We start from the raw sequence: 17628 nt of genomic DNA, 5'->3' as shown, positions 1-17628 counted from the left end.
TATGGACTCCGTACTGTATATAGGAGCTTGCTTGTCATAATCAACGTGTATGTACAGTGTCTTCCGTTGTAAAGTATATAATTCAATCGTAAATGTCCTTTATATGTGGCGAGGGTATATTGGAGTTGATCTCAACAGAGAATTAGAATCCAAAAGATTCACCAAACCACTGAACAAGTCAAGGCTTCGGCGGAAGAATTATGTTATCAATTAGCCTCACTGGAACAGTGCCTTCACCCAGTCCGCAGTCCTCCCCGGGTTGCGGATCTTCGAGAGGGTACATTTTAATTGCGCCACTCAACACCGCTCCCTTGGAGCTATCGACCGCATCGAGCTCTTCGAGCGATTCGGGGTCCGCAAGGGAAATGTAGTCCACTTCAAATTTTGCTCGTTGAAACGGTTGAAGGTTTTCCTGTTCCTTGGAAATAGCATCTGAAATCCTGCGCGCAGCTCTGAGAATATCTTCCCTAGAGTGTTTACCGGAAGAATACGCGCTCTCAGCTTGTCGCAAGGCGGCCGAAAGGACGAGGCCAACCTTTCGTCGTCGGGAGCCCAGGTAGACATTCCGGGAGCTAAGGGCAAGCCCATCGGGTTCACGAACAGTAGGCCCAATCTTCACTTCCGTGTTCACGTAGAGGTCTTTAACCATGCGCCTGATCACCACCGTTTGCTGCACATCTTTCTGGCCAAAGTAAACGCGTTCCGGCGTGACGATGTTGAACAGTTTCATACAGACGGTTGCGACTCCACGGAAGAACACGGGACGGGATGCTCCTTCGAGCAAACAGGACAGAGGCGTAATGGTAACAAACGATCCGTTTCCGTTTATTTCAGACGTTGGTGGAAGGGTTGGGTACATGACTTTCGTCGTTGGCGCGAAAACGGCACTAATACGTCCTGGAGGAGCTGCAGATTGGTCTTTGGCTCCAGCGAGGGAAAGCTCGCGGTCCAACTCCTGGAGCCTTTGGATATCCTCTGCCCACGTCCGCGGATAGCTTTCCAGGTCTTCATTGACTCCAAACTGTGTGGGGTTGACATAAATACTAACGACGACATCTGTATTCTCTCTAGCCGCTTGTCGGATTAGGGAAAGGTGCCCTTCGTGCAGGGCGCCCATCGTAGGAACCAATCCGACTGTTTTTTTCGAAAGAAGGAGGTTTCTCCGGTATTCGCGGAGGGGTAAGACATCCCGGAAGATTTCGAAACCTGGAGAACCAGAATTTGTCCCGCTGGAGAGCCTATAAGGGAGGGCTTGATGCAGCAAGTTAGCGCTATATCACTGAGACAGTCGATCAAGACCTTACATGAGAACGATCTCACCCAACGGGACATGGCTTTGAAATATCCAACAAACAGACGCGAACTGTAGACCCTGTGGAAACAATTGCGAATTTCCCAATCATTGGAAATAAGAGCGGGTATATTATACAGCACAGGGGATAATACGCAGATATAAACAAAAGGCCTGAGCCTACATCTTGAGTCAATTGGAAGTGCTTTTTTTTTCAAGCAAGCGAGGCTGATTGTGATGGTGTCTGCTGCGTTGCCGTCATCCTTGGGCGGAACTCCCGAGCAGGCACCATCCCGTACTAGGACTAGCGTGTTATTCGGTGAACTAAGCATAGATCACAACCCAACGATGTCACCTTCGAAGATTTCATGCCATGGAATACAAACCTGATGCTCTGTACGCTGTTAGATGAAGTGATGGCGTGAATATGGGGTCTGCTTCCAGCTTCGACAGCAGACATGGGCTGTCCGCACCCAGGGATGGCCGATTCAGCTGGCTTCATGAGCACTCCGTGCATTTGGAACTACGGAGTAATGCGAGGGAAATGCCCCATACCAAGCTTTTAGTTACCCCTCCATCCAACTCCAGAGGTAGGCCAAACCAGTAGGAAGTTGTCGCCGCATGCCTAGTATTCCGTGTTTTAATCCTCGAAACTAGTAGAGATACGCAGAACCCTCCATGCACATACAATGCAGCCCTGAAAGGGGCCTCTCTAGCCAAATCGGCCGGCTGTCGGAATTGCACTGAGTGGACCCGCGACCGGGGAGTACTGCCGAGGTTGGAAACCTTATCGGAGATGGAGGATCTTAATTCCTGCGCTTGTTGGGACAAACGGTGATTTGGTGAATTGGTCACTCCGTTTCGTGTTGGCATATTCTTCTTGGGTTGGATGCAAAGCTGTGAGAGAATTGTCGTCGGGGAACCGGGATTATGGACTGTCACAGCGAGCCCTTCACACAGACGCTGATTCCCCTATTGCTTTGCCAATAACCGCAACCCACACCCTACATTTACGCATATAGTTAACGCTCTCCTTAAGTCGCAATGTCTTCCACAAAGCCAGCGGAGAACCCAACCAGCTTCGCGCCCGATCTCGAGATCGTCGGAGATAAAGTCCGAATCCAGCCTACCGGCTTCACTGCCGGCGCCAAGGTCGAAGATGGCGGTATCACAGAACGGCGTCTAGTACAGCAAATGGGCCGCTTTCGACAGAACCCATTCGAGTTTCTACGAGAGATCAGCTTGTTTGTGTCTGGTACAGGATGGCGCGCATATGATGATTTTGTTGGCCAGCCAATTTTCTATTCTGGCTTTACGGAGAAGGTAAAATCTGAAGTTCTGCACCACCCGTTGCTTCAGGGAAAAATTGCCGAGCTGGCTGAGCTGAGGACAAAAGTGGAAGAGAAAGATGGGCTGCTGAACGGGCCATCCAATAACAACGGCGACAAAAGCTTACGTCGGACAAATGAGATTATAGCCAATTTGCGCGAGGTGGTGGATACTATGATTGATAATATGATTTGCAAGATGGAGAGTAAGACCTTCATCCGAGGCGCTTACTATCTCTGTACCCAGCTCCTCACAAGAGCTTATCACCAAGGTAAGACGTTCATGGATTTTTCTCGGTTCAGCTACTTTTGCGTTTATACTTGATACTTAGCTATAGATTTGCAGGAATCCATGTTTCTAGCGAAGAAGTCCTCCGTCTAAGAGCAGTGGCCAAAGAAGCAGCAGAGAAAAAGAAATCTATCATCTTCCTTCCTTGCCATAAATCTCATGTCGACTATGTCTCGCTCCAGATTATTTGCTACCGCCTTGGAATTGCGCTGCCCGTTGTTGTGGCAGGAGACAACCTCAACATTCCTCTTCTAGGACCATTTCTGCAGCACGCCGGTATGTTGGAGGATAAAACCTCTGTGAATAATACAATTGCATAACTGCTAACCGCCAATAGGTGCAATGTGGATTCGACGCAGTTTTGGAAACGATCCCTTATATCATACTCTGGTTCAAGCTTATGTCGATACCCTTCTCAGCAATGGCTACAATTTTGAATGCTTTGTAGAAGGTGGCCGGTCAAGAACAGGAAAGCTCTTGCCACCAAAATACGGTATTTTGAGCTTTTTGTTGGACAGTGTCTCTTCAGGTCGAGTGGACGACGCCATAATATGCCCAGTCAGCACGCAGTACGACAAAGTCATAGAAACAGAGTGAGAAGCCTGTCAGGGATGGGTTAGTTTTACGGACACATGGAGTACTGACATTTAATCAGGTCCTATATCAGCGAGCTTCTTGGCCAGCCAAAGCAAAAAGAAAACTTGAAGGACTTCTTGTCCTCGTCATCGGTATTGTCCCTGAAGTTGGGGCGCGTTGACGTCCGTTTCCACGAGCCTTGGAGCTTAAAACAATTCATAACGGAACAATTGACGAGGCTCAACAAGAACCCCAGCAGTATCAGTCTTGTTGATCCTGCCGAAAGAGGGCGCATTCTCAGAACGCTTGGATATCGAGTTCTTTCACAAATCAATGATGTTTCAGTAATCATGCCTACAGCCTTAGTTGGTACCGTCCTTTTAACTCTCCGAGGCCGTGGGGTTGGAAAAGCTGAGCTAGTTCGCCGTGTTGACTGGCTTTGTGAGCGTGTGAGAGCCAAAGGAGGACGAGTCGCGCATTTTTATCGGGCTGCAACCGAACATGTGGTGGATCGTGCTCTTGAGGACCTAGGTCCAAAACTAGTTGGTGAAGTAGGCGGACTTGCGGAGCCCACCTTTTACGCTGTGGACAGGTTTCAGCTCTCGTTTTACCGCAACATGACGATATATCTCTTCATCACCGAAGCTTTGGTCTCTGCTGCGATGTATACGCGTGTGAAGCAAGGTGGCGGACCAGCAAACCAACGAATTTCATACGATGAATTGCTCTCTCAGGTTTCATTTTTATCACAGGTTTCTATCACCAGGCCCGTCCTTCGCTATAGCTTGTGCTAATCCGTTTCTTAGATCTTTCGTGGTGAATTTATATTTCCTCCAGAAGGATTGACTACAAATCTTGAGAAGACTCTACACGGCTTGGAACGTGATAACGTGATTAAAGTGACCCGTAATTCGACAAATGTTCCCACGGTGATTGAATTAAGCGACCAAGAACGGCAGTGCGGACGGGAGAACTATGACTTTTACTGCTTCCTCGTCTGGCCCTTTATCGAAGCCTGCTGGCTTGGAGCAGTCTCCCTTCTAGGACTCACGCCACCATTATCCAACCCACACACCTTCTGGGTCGATCTAAAGAAAGCACAAGATAATGCTCAGCTGGTAAGTAATGCGTATACGCCACATCTCTTGCAGTGGCTTTGGGCATTATTGACCGCTTCGCGACATAGCTGGGCAAAACACTTTATCACCAAGGAGATCTATCGTACTTCGAAGCCGTGAACAAAGAGACACTCAAGAACGCTTATCAGAGATTCGAAGAGGAGGGGATCATAATTGTCGCCAGAAGCAAGGAGTCCGGTACCGCTGCAACCCTGCGGATTGCCCCCAATTGGATGCCGGAAAGGGACCCTGAAACTGGGAAACTACTACCTCGCGGAAGGCTTTGGGATTTTACAGATTTGATCGCCCAGTCGCGACGCGAAGGGTATGTCGAACTTTGATCCCCAACTTGCTAGACGCCAAAGCTTACCTACCATCCCCCCTTTAGGAAAAACAGACGAGACGGGGCGACCGTCTCTTCCCGTGTCTTGACCATGAGCGATGCAGTAGGACAAGTATTATTCCGGAAAGCAGAGCTCCCAAGCTCAGGGACTCCAGAAGATGACGTGAAGTTATCCACAACCAAGATGAGACGGAAAGCAATCGAGACACCATCAAAACTGTGAGTGAGAAGAGTCATTTGCTCTTATGCTCTGATGTATTTACTGTTTATACCCCCCAATTTTTTTTCCAGCTATAGAGCCTGTGATCCTAGATGGCTTTTTGTAATATATCTATGCATTGGGCCATTTCCTACCGGCAAGAAATAAATCTATTTCTTTTTATACTATTAACTAAAAATATAGTTACTGTATTTTTTATTATTATTTCCTATCTCTTTATAGAGACTCTGAGTAAGATACTATTTTAAATTTTAAGAATATTCTTAAACTTCTTGCTTTAGAATCTTAAAAAAGAGACATATCACCTTTGAAAATTTTGTTGTTCAACTACCTGATCCAGGCTTTCTCATGTGCATATATATGTTGCCATTCTTCAAAAAGTTTCTTAGCAGCATCATTTGCGCTTAACCACCTGCTGAGATGCGAAGCACACAATGGGCCATGCGCCTTGCTTGAAGTGATCTTCTATCTTTGCCCTCTATTTCCTTTTCATTCAAAGGAGCCTTTCCATTCTTTCTTTGAACAACTTGTGCTCATCCTTTCCAGAGTAAACTAGAGCAAAGGCACACCTTCACTCCAACCCTCAAGCAAGTTCCTTAAATCACCTGCATTCCATCTTTTTACGCTTCCCTTACATCATTTGCCTTTGATGCTCACTCCCCCCTATGTTTTGCCCTTATCTCTACTTCAATTGTGCCCTTATGCTTCTGGCTCTAGCCTCGATACTTGTTCATCTGTCAATCCGCCAGGAAACCCCTTACACACGCCTTTGCTCGCATCCTCCAAGGGTATCAGACTCAAGCCCGAGGCCCGCTTCGAATCTTCGTTGCCTCAACGACCGGAAACGTCCGAATCCGTTTTCGATCTAAATGGGCACTCAAGGAGTGCCCATCTCTGCCAGCCCTCTGGCTGCACTTACATACATCAGGCCAACCCGAGGTAGCCCCGGAATTCTGGGTATTGCAGACTTCGGTTTGGAAGTCGTACAAAATCCAGTCTGCGCATTTATTGGCGAAGATGGAGAGCCGGTTCTCCTCCAACGATTTCCCATCGTCAAGTTCAAGAATCCTCTCAAGCTGGTTTACCCGCAAGACGGCCACTTGTTTGTGCACTGCACTCTCCACCTCCCGGACGGCACGGGTCCCCTCGCTGACCATATGAACGGAACGACAATCGTACCGTTCCAGCGGCTCAAAGGCCTAGATGACGTCCGCGATAGCTATTTCATCTTCTCAAACCTGTCCTTCAATGTTCCAGGAAGATACAAGCTCAAGTACACCCTTCTCGAGGTCGCTGAAGGGCGCGTTTCCCACTTTGCGGAAGGGGAATCGGCTGTTTTCCCGGTCTATGGCCAAAATACCGCACGTATTCTACCGCTTCCAACACCGCTTCAGCTTAAACTCGTTGAAGACGATGAGTATAGAACCTTCTTTCCCCATAACGACACTGAGGAGGCATATACATCACCACCTGGACTCTATAGGGCCAACTCCGTGGTGCTACTGGATGCCCCAATCGCCCATATCCTCAATGGCTGGAAGATCATCCCGCGCGTGGAACGATTCGATGTGCACGGTAACCGACAAGTGTGGGTAGCTTTAGAGCCAGGGACGGAATAGAATATTTAGACCATGAGGAATCCTTGACGGGAATGGACCAGGTCGAGTTGAATGCTAACCAATTGTAGGAGGGCATAGGTTAGGAGCATCAAGGAATCTTTCTTGCGGATAGGATCCTCCTTAGAACTTAGAGATAGGCGTTCGATCTTAAATAGTTCTTTATCTTTCACTCTGACAGAGGCGTTGATACCACTGATTCAAGGTCGAATGATCCAATGCATACATTGTCACAGAGTAATAAGGTATAAAGGTCATCCATCCTTCACGGAATCACGCATCTAGCCCATAGCTCCAGGCCCAAGGAGCCCACTCAAGAATGGCAGTCTTGCCGGGCAGAAAAAGGAACCATATCCGCCGTGGAACTCGCTTCCTGCATCATGGCGTTATGGCAGCGGGGTAGCTTCCGGTAATTGCAGCGAATTTTTGGCTGCACGCCACACGGCCTGCGGCCCTTCCCGCTGAGACAATGCGCAGGATCCTACCTGGCCTCGACGCCCGCCTGCCCGCTGGCCCGCTGGCTGGCCGATCGTCTATCGATGTCGCAGTTCGATGACGCTGGAGGGTTGCACCGTGTGACTAAGCGAATGTCTCAGATCGCTACGGGCGTCGCGTATCAAATACGAGCTCGATACCGGCCATCGTAACGCCCAGCCCGAACCCCCTGGTAACTAACTGTTTTAGTCTCTGCACGGGCCCCAAATAGCAGCCGTCTATTGGCCAGAACTGCTAATCTCTCCGCGGCGAGCCAGTCAGCGTGTCCCGTACACGTAATCCATTACGCCCAGCAAAACGTACTGTAATGCTTGCTTTGCTCGTTCCAAGCCTCGCGATAACGCTGCGCCCGGCTTGCCCTTTTTTTTTTTGTCGTCATCATCGTCTCCTTTCTCCGTCAATTGTATGATATCAGTCTATAATTTTTTGTTTTTCTTTTTTCCTTCTGCGATATAGGTTTTCCTCTTGCTTCTCTCATTCTCGCCGCTCGTTTCCTGCAGAACGTGTTGTCGGTTGCCGTCCGAAGTATAGCTTTTTCGCTCTCCGGGGGCCCAAACACTACGCAAGTTGTGAATAAGTGGTTCATGAACTGGCTTTGTGGTCTCGCGGGGGGTCTGTCATGCATTTAAGGCGTTACTAGTCTACCGATGGGGAAATGTAAGTCCTGCAGCTGATGATCTTTCGACAGTGGCAGTGTGCTAATAGAACTTTTTCTGCTTTTAACAGGGAGCTATGCCGTGATCCTGGACGCTGGCTCGTCCGTACGTCTTGCCCACTTTTGTTTGACTGGAACATCGGAATATTTCTTGAACAATGGAGGGGTGGCCTAACATATAGCTGCAGGGGACTCGTGCACATATTTATCGCTGGCAGGATCCCGTCGTGTCGCGTCCAAGCGCGAAATTCAAGAACATCGATCAGCTGCCCGATATCAGCACTCGCAATACTTGGACGAAAAAGATTAAGCCTGGTACGGGTGTAGCCACTTCAACGTACAAGCTCCTGGTGTACTGACCAGCACAGGCGTTTCATCGTTCGCCCAGAATCCGGAGCGCCTCGGTCCTGAACACTTGAAACCTCTGTTTGACCATGTGCGCAACGTTATTCCCTCTGATGCCATCCAACGGACACCCGTGTTTCTCCTCGCGACAGCTGGTATGAGATTGTTATCCAAGCGGGAACAAAGACATATCCTCACGAGTATCTGTTCTTACATACGCGAGAATACAAGCCTGTCTTTACCGGATTGTAGTGCCCATGTAAAGGTTATCGATGGGAAAACAGAGGGTCTATATGGGTGGATTGCGACGAATTACCTGTTGGGCGGTTTCGACGAACCGGAAAAGCACAGTCATGGAAAGAATCACCACACCTACGGGTTTTTGGACATGGGTGGTGCATCGGCACAGCTTGCCTTTGCCCCAAATGCTACCGAAGCACGGAAACACGCAAACGACTTAACGTTATTACGTCTGAGGACAATCTCCGGACAGTCTAAGGAGTACAAAGTCTTCGTAACGTCGTGGCTTGGATTTGGCGTTCGAGAAGCAAGACATCGTTACGTTCAGGATCTGCTGGAGGTCACCGCTTCCAGCGGTCGAGAACGTCCTGATCCTTGTCTTCCTGAGAAGCTTATTGCAACTATTGATGGTACCATTCTTCCAGATCGCTCCCTGGTCCCGGGACAGGATCCTTATCTTATTGGAACTGGGAAATTTGATGAATGTTTACAACGAACGATACCACTACTAGCCAAGGACGTGCCCTGTGATGATCAACCGTGTTTGCTCAATGGAGTCCACGTTCCGGCTATCGATTTCGACGTCAACCACTTTGTCGGAATCAGCGAGTATTGGCACACAACGCATGAAATATTCGAAATGGCGCACAAAGACAAAGCATATGACTTCAATACCTACCAAACGCGTGTGAAGGAATTCTGCAGCACAAGTTGGACCGAGATAAAAATGGGAGCTTCTGCCAAAAAATGGGGCAAAAAGGTCAACGAAAAAAAAGCGTACGAAGTTTGCTTTAAAGCTGCATGGATAATAAACATTCTTCATGATGGTATTGGCATCCCGCGAGTAGGGATTGAGAACACGCAAGGCTCAGCAAGCAATGGGACTAAGGAGGTTTTGAAGCATGGAAAAGAAAAGGGATACCTGGGTCCTTTCCAAGCTATCAATAGTATTGACTCCACAGAAGTCAGCTGGACCCTCGGCAGGGCCGTTCTTTATGCTTCGTCACAGATGCCCCCTGCTGAGGATGCCCTGCCGGTTGGCTTTGGCAGCAACGTGCCCGGCATTCCCGATGATTTCCAGTATCCTGCATCGCCACATGTCCCCATACTCACGCCACAGCCGCCTCAAGGCTCTCAAACAAACGCAACTAGCGAGCACTGGCACGATTCTCTCTTCGACGGCGACTCTCCTCGCCGAATTCCGGGAATTCTTCTTTTTATGTTAATTGTTTTAATTGCTCTTTTCTTCCTATGTGGTCGCGAGCGCAGATCGCGTATTTATCGAAAACTGGGCTTATCAAGGTGTCGCGGAAGTCCATACAAACGAAGAGCTTTGTTTGGTGGGAAGATCCCATTTCTTCGACGAGCTGGAACTTCGGGATATGAACGTGTTCTCGAAGAAGGAGCTCGTGATTTCGAACTTGGTGGAGCAGACACGGATGAATCTGACCATTCTCCCACATCTGCGTTCCACCCGTCGAAATCTGCCCCGAGCTGGGGAAATTCTCAACACCATCATCATTCCATGCAGAAATACGCCCTTGACAATGCTTCCACTCACAGTATAGGGTCTGCGTTGGAGATGGGTGCCATCCACAGTCATGTTGATCGAACGGGTTTAGTTATTCGGACCGAGAGTCGAGATCGACTATCCCCCATTACTCTTGGCCCAACTCTGAATGGACGGAAATCGAGAACGTCGAGTCCCGTGAGGCATAAAAGCCCTCTACTGAATATATAACAGCTCATTTCCTAATGGATGGTGTTGATCAAGGTGGAAAAGGCGTTGCCAGGAGTGAGGAGATCCTCCATCGTATTATCTGTATTATGTTGGCGTTCGGGCAACTGGGTTGAGGTGGGATATTATCCCAATCAATGGCCGGCATTGTGGATTAATTGGACCAAAAAAGGGAGGGACCGTCATCAATCAACCTGCAATCATCACTTGTAAAAGTCGATATATTCTGCTTTCATCCGACTCCCAAGGCATGATTAAGAGTCAACCTTTACTATAGGTGCATTACATACCCTGTACATATGTATAATTCTGCTGAAAAATATCCTCTGTACTTGCGTTTCCATCGTATTTTACAACCCGCATGTGCTCACTATGGAAGATATGAGATACAACGGACTCGATCTATTTTCGTTTGCCATCTGAGCGCATATCAAAAGGTCGCCTTGCATATTATTCCGTGATTGAAGTCCTCGCTCAGTACAGCACCTAGCCAAAAGGACAATTCACAAGAGCCGGAACTCCGCCGGCATCTTTTTGGGGAAAAAAAAAGTACCCTCAACAAACCCACGGTAAAGAAGCATTCTAGGGGGAAAACATTTTGCAAATTACATCGTCATATCCACATCCTCATCGTCCATCGCTCCCTTGGGTATCCGTCCTTCGTTTAATTCTCTCTCCAGCCTCGCGATCTCCTGCAAACTCTTTGCCTCGCGGATCATCTTCTCTACCCTCTTGCGCTCCTTTTCTGTCAACTTGACGCGTACTGGCTTCTCGCTAACTTGAGACGGGGAATAGCCACGTTCCGTGCCCGTCGTGATGGCTGCGGAGACATCGAATGTGCGTGATTTTATGCCCATGATCTTAGAGGCAAGAGAGGATGGCTGGCTCTGCGAGCCAAATAGTTCAGCGGCTTTGGCGCGTTCGGCGTCTTTGACTTTTTGGTAGTCGAGGAAACGGACGGAGGGAAGGAGCCAGATAACCCAGTACCGGTAGTGCTTTATTTGTCCTCAGTAATTAATATGAAAGAGATCAGGACCGAGAAAGAGGAGCATTCCCAGAAAGACGCATGTTGCTTACCTCTTTTCTAGTCACGGGGTTTTCCAGAACAGTCAAATGCGTCAATCTTGTTAAATTCTTTAATGGATCTAGATCTGCTAATTCTCCTATATTATTCGCAGTAAGGACAAGAGTCGTGAGGTTCGGTATGGACTGCGCGATTGAAGGCTGAATATGCGAGACTCGATTTCGCGCTAGAAGTAACGTTCGTAGGCGGGGAGAATATGGGAAATTTGAAATGGAAGATATATCATTGTCCGTAAAATCAATTGCATCTTGTTCCTATCCGCGAAAACAATCGGTAAAAGAAAATGAGTCAGCCCATGTATTTCCGACTGCTCTGATGGACATAGGAAGAGGCATCGTACCCGCGCAACACCTAGATTCTCAATAACAGGAATCTTATGGCCTATAATCCACTCCCAAGAAAAACCATGGTATCAACGGTGCTCATTTCTCAAAGCGTAGTATCTGTCCTTTTCAGACTTTGCCATACGCACCTCGGAGGTCGAGCTCTCGCTCTTTCAAAGGATTGAGATAGGAAAGGGAGTTTTGAATCAACTCCGCAGTGAGACGCATTGTCGTTTGATTTTCAAGTAAATTCCCCTTATAAACTAAAGATTACCCGATATGATTAAAGGTATCATTAATGCGGGAGTAGCTGGAGGCTTCTCAATGGTTTACGAAATAATATCAAGCTACGAGAGCCAACGATCTGAGAGCTTAAACTGAAATCACGTGAACTAGCTCCTTGGCGCCTCCTGGAACCGCCTTTACAAATATCGGCCTTCGAATAAACGATCACTGAATCTTCCATTTCATCGTTCTTTGACTACCTCTAAATGTACACATACAATTGCATTATCATACAGCTCAGCCCGAGAAACAGTTATTCCAGCCTGGGATACCAATGAAAATAGGTGCTAACGGAGATTTCCTCTGCATAAAGGTCTTCTGCAGTCCATGTCGGCGCGACCGGCGCCGCCTCGATGGATCGGCGGCGTTGGGAGGGCGGTGGCATCCGCCTCCCGTGTTCTCTTTGCGCTTCAGTTTCTGGAACCGATGGCTCAGTGCGCATGGTGCGGTGGGCCCTGGGCTGGTAGCGGGAGTGGAAGTCCCTGGCAGATCCCTCCCACCTGGATGTCAGGAATTCCCGTAATTGGGATTCGTAAGTCTTCGAATAGTTCACGGTCAGGGATATGGACCGTGAATTCAAATCCTTCAAGACCAATCCTTAACTCATCCTCCGTATCATAATAAGAAGACAACTTTTTGCGGCCAGCCCAAAGGGAGCGTGAAGATCTGTTCTGAAAGACAGGTTTGCCATTTAAAGGATCGAAATTAAGAGAAAAGCGATGGTCAGTTGAGGGAAGAATGATGTCACTGTCACTACGTGCCCCAGAAACAAAGCCCTTGACGACGTTTTTGGGAAGGCAATCGAGGCTGAGGCGGAGAACAACATATGTGCGGCCAAATTCATCGAGGCCCGATACTAGGCGGTTGGCATTGGCCGGGTGTGTTATGGCTTCATGTGCTCTGGCACTTTCCGCGGTGAGGAACATGATAGTGTCGGAGAGAAGAGGGCTAGACATGTTGAGAACGAGGATCAGTAGATAGAGGATATTAGACTCCTATATATCAAGAATGTCGCTCAGGTATTGAAGCAGCGGAATACTTCAAAATAGAGGTTATAAAGAATGTATAATGCGTAATCGCAATGTCAGTGTTTAAAAGGAAACTCATTCGAAGCAATTTCAACGGCTTATATATCCAGCGGTGCAATATTGGCCGCTAGATGCGATACGCGCCATGAGACCCATTCCAAAATATCAACCAGCACGCCACGCCTTATATAGCCTGGAAAGTTGACATAGGCAGGAATATGTGCCGCAAAAACGATGTGGTCAGCCTAACCAACAGCGTTGACCTATCCACCATAGTCGACCGGGGCAATCGATTTCATTAGAGAACGACTTGCACCGCCTAAGGCCACCTGTGTAAGTGGAATTGGCCAAACCGTGAATGTAAAGAACAAAGCATCATACCAAAAGGAAACATAGTGGTACTTGAAAAGAAATTTTGCCCAAGTTAATTTCTTATCAGTCTGTGCCGCTGTGCATAGGAGGGAGCAAAGGCAAGAGCATGTCACGTATAGTCCACAGTAATCCAATCAACAATATTATAAATGCTTAAATGCCATATGGAGAGTAAAATGCGTTGGCAATAAACTCTGTGCGAGAGGTTGCCTAGAAGACTTTCAAGGCTGATTACCCCGGCTCAGTCGCAATAGTGGCTATTCAACGAATATACACCACGTTGGCGCGGGAAACACTCTCTTTCCCGGAAATTATAACCGGACCATTTGAAACATAGGTTGATGGATGCAAAGTTCTTGCACTAGAAAACATGAACATGCAACCCTACCTGATTTCAGAAAAGAGGGAGGCGAAAAACAGACTCACGTGGGGACAACACAGCCCATAAAGGCGAAGAATGGTTCTTCACAGGGCACTGAGAATTCGGGTCAAAAATCGATTCTCTGTAGTTCTTTTTGCGTGCCCCTGTCTTTGTTTTCGCGGTAGGGTTCATTTTGTCAATCTGGCGGCTAATCGGAACACTTGTCTGCCACCACATCAAATCCACCTGAAACAGGGGCCTTAGTCACATCAACTTTGCACCAGCCACTGGTTTCTTTGGACATTCAACGAATGATGCCATTCTGACTCGATCTATAGTCGCAACATGGCCACATCGCCTTGTCAAACTGGTGTAACTTGACATTCCCCAGGCTGCGAAGTCGACAATCGTCTTCAACGCCTGAAACTCGTCACGTTTTTCGCAATGATACCGAGTAGTTGCCTGAATAGTGGCTGTGGCGGAACAATTTCTCATAGCGCACTCATGATGCCATTCAAGTTACCGTAAACGAAGAAAATGTCCTGGTAAAACTTCAGTGGCATACACAGTAGGCACCCCTTGAGACAGTTCATATGATAAAAATTCTGGTAACGGTTGGATAACATGTGCTAGCGATAATGCTAGAACATAGCTCATGATGTAGCCAATCCAAATGGAGAAGAGACTGGAGCTCAAGGCATATTGGTGATGAGTTTGAGGCGTCACGGACAAGTCACGGACGGGTTGGTGCACCAAAGTGATAATTTAGAGATAAACTGCATCTCCGAAGCGCCTGAACAGAGAGCCCGAAGTTGACTTGCTGCTCTGACCTGTCCGGCTTTTGCGATGATAATGGGAGAGAGTAACTCCATTCCCAGGTGTGAGGTCGTAGCAGGAACATTTGAGGTTGAAATAGGCTCGGGCGACGGGGCCTTGGCGCAGGTTATGGGAGTTCCTCGGGATCATCTCGTAAGATGAAAATCAACTTCAACGGCAGAAGGTCGATCGGAGTGCTCATGTATCATTCACTTTCTTCACCCGTCAGTGCTTGCCACAGAGTGCATATTGTTTTGTTTCACTTTTACTCTACAATGACCCTAGAAAGTAAAGAACCTCTGCCGCGTCCGGCACCCTGGCGTCCCTTATTCCAGGCAAACTGCCCCAAAGGGATGCCGGCTGAATTCTCCTTGTCCACCGTTCATCTCGATCCCCTCACAAGGAAGGCATATCCACGGGTGCGGACGTGCATGTTTCGCAACTTTTGGGCAGACATGTTCCTTCACAGCTGCGCAATGGATGCGATGAAGAAGTGCCATAAGACTACCTCTTCCAAGGCTATAACGCAGCCTAATGACAGCTTTGCTACCGGAGCTGCCATTGATTACGAGAATGATGGCATTGAAGGACATGACAAGGACCCCTGCAATTTTGGCCGCAACCTAGATAAGGTTGTCAATGATGCGGTATTTGAGAGTGACATGTTCACATTCACCACCGACGTGAGGATGACCAAAGTCGGCGACCTCATGGACGGCAATGGTGGGTCCGGAGGATACGTTGAGGGCGTTTTCTGGTTTAAACAGTCTTCAACCCAATGGAGGGTGAAGGGCCAGGCGTTCATTATCGGTGGGAGCCAAGAGGATGAAACCGAGAAAATGGCTCGGGAGGAGATCAAGCGCGGTATGCGACTTCGCGAAGGCTACTCAGATGAAAGAGCGTCAAGCTGGAGTTGGGAAAAGGAGATTACGGCCCAGTTTGCGAATTTGAGCCCTTTGATGAGAGGTAGGTATCCGTCTAGAAACAATGCCCATTGCAGCTGTCTTCTTCCGCGTCCGCAATTTTGTCCAGTCTGGGAGCTGTCAGTGTTTATTATTGCATTGTACTTCCTTCAGTTATACTTGTACATCTCTGTGACTCTGAATTCTTTTGGGCGGAAGTCACCCCGCATACCGGCGCTTTGTTCCCAAACATGGATGGTTCCCAGTGTTCTGTGACAACTAGAGGAAAAAGAAGCTTAATGACATATGAGCAAAAGGTACTTTCAAGAACCCGCCGCCAGGAACCCCCAAGGCCAATAATGTACAAAACCCGGATCTTAAGCAGGGCCAGAGGGTGTACGACCTTTACGACCCAGTAGCAAGAAGCAATTTCCGCGTCGTCGTCATTCGTCCGGAGGAAGTCGAGATGGTTGATCTCTCTAACCCTGAAGCTGCAAAAAGAACGAGGTGGTTATTGCTGAGCAGGGGCAGTGGCCAGGGAATGGAGTGGAAAATGGAAGAGTTATGGCCATGAGGGGGTGTTTTTAGGGAGTCTATAAATGTAGCGTGAGGCAAAGCATATCCCTCCCTAAGATCTTGCTACTGGCGGTTTTGATGATGGGATATCAATGTGTTTATCCATGGGGAGAGTTATCCCTGGCGCCATTGTATAATGATAGAGCTATGCATAAGCAACTTCCCATCATTTCTGGCATTGTGATCTCTGTAACAGCGTATTGTTAGTACTGATAGGGAGGGAAAAAAAAAAAAAAAAAAAAAAAAAAAAGGAAAAAAATTCAGGCGCCGGAAAGTTCCTCTTTTCAATGTGTTCCTCTCTGCACATAGCAACAGCCATTCACGCACAGAGGATTACCTGCCGCGTAAACAAACCTCCCCAGGAACACTTGAACTGAAAAATCTGCTCTGCTCTCTTTTTCCAAAATCACTTCCCTCCTTCCAGCTCACTTTCTTCTTTACAACTCACCATCTCCTTGCTCCAAAGCTTCTCATCAACCCTTTATCAGCCATTCAATTGACTGCCCTGAGAAAGAAGTTATCGAGCTTCCATTCTTCAAGAGGATATCTCATCGCTGTCACAGCCACTTCTCTCTTCCTCCGTTTCCTTCTTCAATTTCTTTGACAAGCCCATTGTGCTTTGTCTCAAGCTCACTGCTTGACATCCGCCTTCTTGCATTCTCATTCCCCGTTCAGGTAAGCTTTGCAAGCTCTGCATTTCGCTTTCTGCAGAAAATATTCTTTGACTGAGGTTAATCCTGGGAGCTGAGACAGCACGAAACGCCTTTCACTCGTTGTTGACGAGGGCTTGTGGTACTTTCGTACCTCCTTTTTACCGCGTCTCTTCGCAGTTTTTCTGCTGCTGTTCTTCGTCAAGATCGTCAGTCTTTGCCGCAAGGTAGACTCCCCTTCCTCCTCCCCCCGGCTTCATTTTTTTCCCTTTAGACCTGTTCCCTTTAAATAAACGAGAAGAAAAAGAATAAAAGCCAAACAATGTGGGATTACAGTGACTCCGAAGCCGACGAGATGGTCAGTCGCTGCTCGTACTGCGGCAAATTCTGCTCCCGTGCAAAAATCGACGCGGCCAGCGGTCTTTGCTTGCCATGCAAAGCCAAGCTCCACCCTGCTGAGCCTGAGCCAGCGGGTGATGCGCGGCAAGCAAAGGCCGACAAAATGGCCATCGATGAGGAAAGCGACGACGCCGCCGCCTCCGACAGTGGGGAGTCGGTGGGCTCCAAGGCGGAAGGCAAGGAGGAGGTGCCCCTGGAGCTTGACTCCCGCTCGCAAGGGCTCGGTGAGTCGAGTGATTCAGAGGAGCCAAACCTCTGCGCCCGATGCTGGACGAGACCGCCGACGAAAGTTCTTTATAACTCTCCCACCTGTGAAGAGTGCTACCAGGTGGCAAAGGAGATGAAGGTAAACAAGATGGATCCCCTTGACCCCATTTAAAACATAGAAGCTAACACCTTTCCAAAGGAGGGATCCCGCGGAACGAAGGTATGCCAAATTTCACAGGGGAGAAAATTTTCTTTTCCTTCAGGAACAAAATCAAAGAGAGCCCTCAATGCTAACATAACAGCAGCGGCGATTCCAGCCACCGACACCTCTCGAGCCGGGCAAGAAACTGACGCGAGTCTGCGACTCGTGT

General features: G+C 48.3%; 8 protein-coding genes across 8 annotated transcripts; 5 read left to right on the top strand and 3 right to left on the bottom strand.

Annotated features, from left to right (window-relative positions):
- Positions 1 to 25: 25 nt before the first annotated feature.
- Positions 26 to 1513, bottom strand: PAN6 (pantothenate synthase). The gene is made up of 2 exons (XM_003066324.2): positions 1305 to 1513; positions 26 to 1251 (listed from the first exon to the last, which is right to left on the bottom strand). Exons 1-2 carry the CDS (start codon positions 1330 to 1332, stop codon positions 179 to 181), a joined length of 1101 nt encoding a protein of 366 aa, XP_003066370.2. The 5' UTR covers positions 1333 to 1513; the 3' UTR covers positions 26 to 178.
- An 822-nt stretch (positions 1514 to 2335) lies between these two features.
- Positions 2336 to 5304, top strand: D8B26_002424 (uncharacterized protein; the record flags this gene model as incomplete). Its single annotated transcript, XM_003066323.2, has 7 exons — positions 2336 to 2891; positions 2966 to 3184; positions 3246 to 3501; positions 3564 to 4236; positions 4291 to 4602; positions 4671 to 4927; positions 4991 to 5304. 7 exons carry the CDS (start codon positions 2336 to 2338, stop codon positions 5166 to 5168), a joined length of 2451 nt encoding a protein of 816 aa, XP_003066369.2. The 3' UTR covers positions 5169 to 5304.
- Positions 5305 to 6034: 730 nt separating this feature from the next.
- On the top strand, positions 6035 to 6784 carry D8B26_002423 (uncharacterized protein; the record flags this gene model as incomplete). Its single annotated transcript, XM_003066322.2, has 1 exon — positions 6035 to 6784. The coding sequence occupies one exon, from the start codon at positions 6035 to 6037 to the stop codon at positions 6782 to 6784; it is 750 nt and encodes a 249-aa protein (XP_003066368.2).
- Positions 6785 to 7710: 926 nt separating this feature from the next.
- Positions 7711 to 10493, top strand: YND1 (Golgi apyrase). The gene is made up of 5 exons (XM_066123827.1): positions 7711 to 7933; positions 8003 to 8037; positions 8120 to 8246; positions 8300 to 10371; positions 10427 to 10493. The coding sequence occupies exons 1-4, from the start codon at positions 7924 to 7926 to the stop codon at positions 10255 to 10257; spliced, it is 2130 nt and encodes a 709-aa protein (XP_065979902.1). The 5' UTR covers positions 7711 to 7923; the 3' UTR covers positions 10258 to 10371; positions 10427 to 10493.
- A 366-nt stretch (positions 10494 to 10859) lies between these two features.
- Positions 10860 to 11889, bottom strand: LEA1 (U2 snRNP complex subunit; the record flags this gene model as incomplete). The annotated part of the gene is made up of 4 exons (XM_003066320.1): positions 10860 to 11249; positions 11332 to 11592; positions 11679 to 11719; positions 11811 to 11889. 4 exons carry the CDS (start codon positions 11887 to 11889, stop codon positions 10860 to 10862), a joined length of 771 nt encoding a protein of 256 aa, XP_003066366.1.
- A 488-nt stretch (positions 11890 to 12377) lies between these two features.
- On the bottom strand, positions 12378 to 12965 carry D8B26_002420 (uncharacterized protein; the record flags this gene model as incomplete). The annotated part of the gene is made up of 1 exon (XM_066123826.1): positions 12378 to 12965. The coding sequence occupies exon 1, from the start codon at positions 12900 to 12902 to the stop codon at positions 12378 to 12380; it is 525 nt and encodes a 174-aa protein (XP_065979901.1). The 5' UTR covers positions 12903 to 12965.
- A 1833-nt stretch (positions 12966 to 14798) lies between these two features.
- Positions 14799 to 15999, top strand: D8B26_002419 (uncharacterized protein; the record flags this gene model as incomplete). Its single annotated transcript, XM_003066319.2, has 2 exons — positions 14799 to 15489; positions 15743 to 15999. The coding sequence occupies 2 exons, from the start codon at positions 14799 to 14801 to the stop codon at positions 15997 to 15999; spliced, it is 948 nt and encodes a 315-aa protein (XP_003066365.2).
- Positions 16000 to 16973: 974 nt separating this feature from the next.
- Positions 16974 to 17429, top strand: D8B26_002418 (uncharacterized protein; the record flags this gene model as incomplete). The annotated part of the gene is made up of 1 exon (XM_066123825.1): positions 16974 to 17429. One exon carries the CDS (start codon positions 16974 to 16976, stop codon positions 17427 to 17429), a length of 456 nt encoding a protein of 151 aa, XP_065979900.1.
- Between the last annotated feature and the right edge of the window lie 199 nt (positions 17430 to 17628).

Source organism: Coccidioides posadasii, chromosome 1 (assembly GCF_018416015.2).
Source record: "Coccidioides posadasii str. Silveira chromosome 1, complete sequence".
In the NCBI taxonomy this organism is placed as follows: Eukaryota; Fungi; Ascomycota; class Eurotiomycetes; order Onygenales; family Onygenaceae; genus Coccidioides; species Coccidioides posadasii.
Note: the sequence above shows the minus strand (reverse complement) of the source record. Positions and strands in the feature narration are given on the sequence as shown.

Bases quoted from the DNA above. Each gene is read 5' to 3' on its own strand.
- PAN6 (XM_003066324.2), bottom strand. From the start codon at position 1,332: ATGTCCCGTTGGGTGAGATCGTTCTCAT. The intron at 1,252-1,304 runs GTAAGGTCTTGA...TGCTGCATCAAG, and splicing joins TTGGGTGAGATCGTTCTCAT to CCCTCCCTTATAGGCTCTCC.
- YND1 (XM_066123827.1), top strand. The intron at 8,038-8,119 runs GTACGTCTTGCC...ATATAGCTGCAG, and splicing joins TCCTGGACGCTGGCTCGTCC to GGGACTCGTGCACATATTTA. The intron at 8,247-8,299 runs GTACGGGTGTAG...TGACCAGCACAG, and splicing joins GACGAAAAAGATTAAGCCTG to GCGTTTCATCGTTCGCCCAG.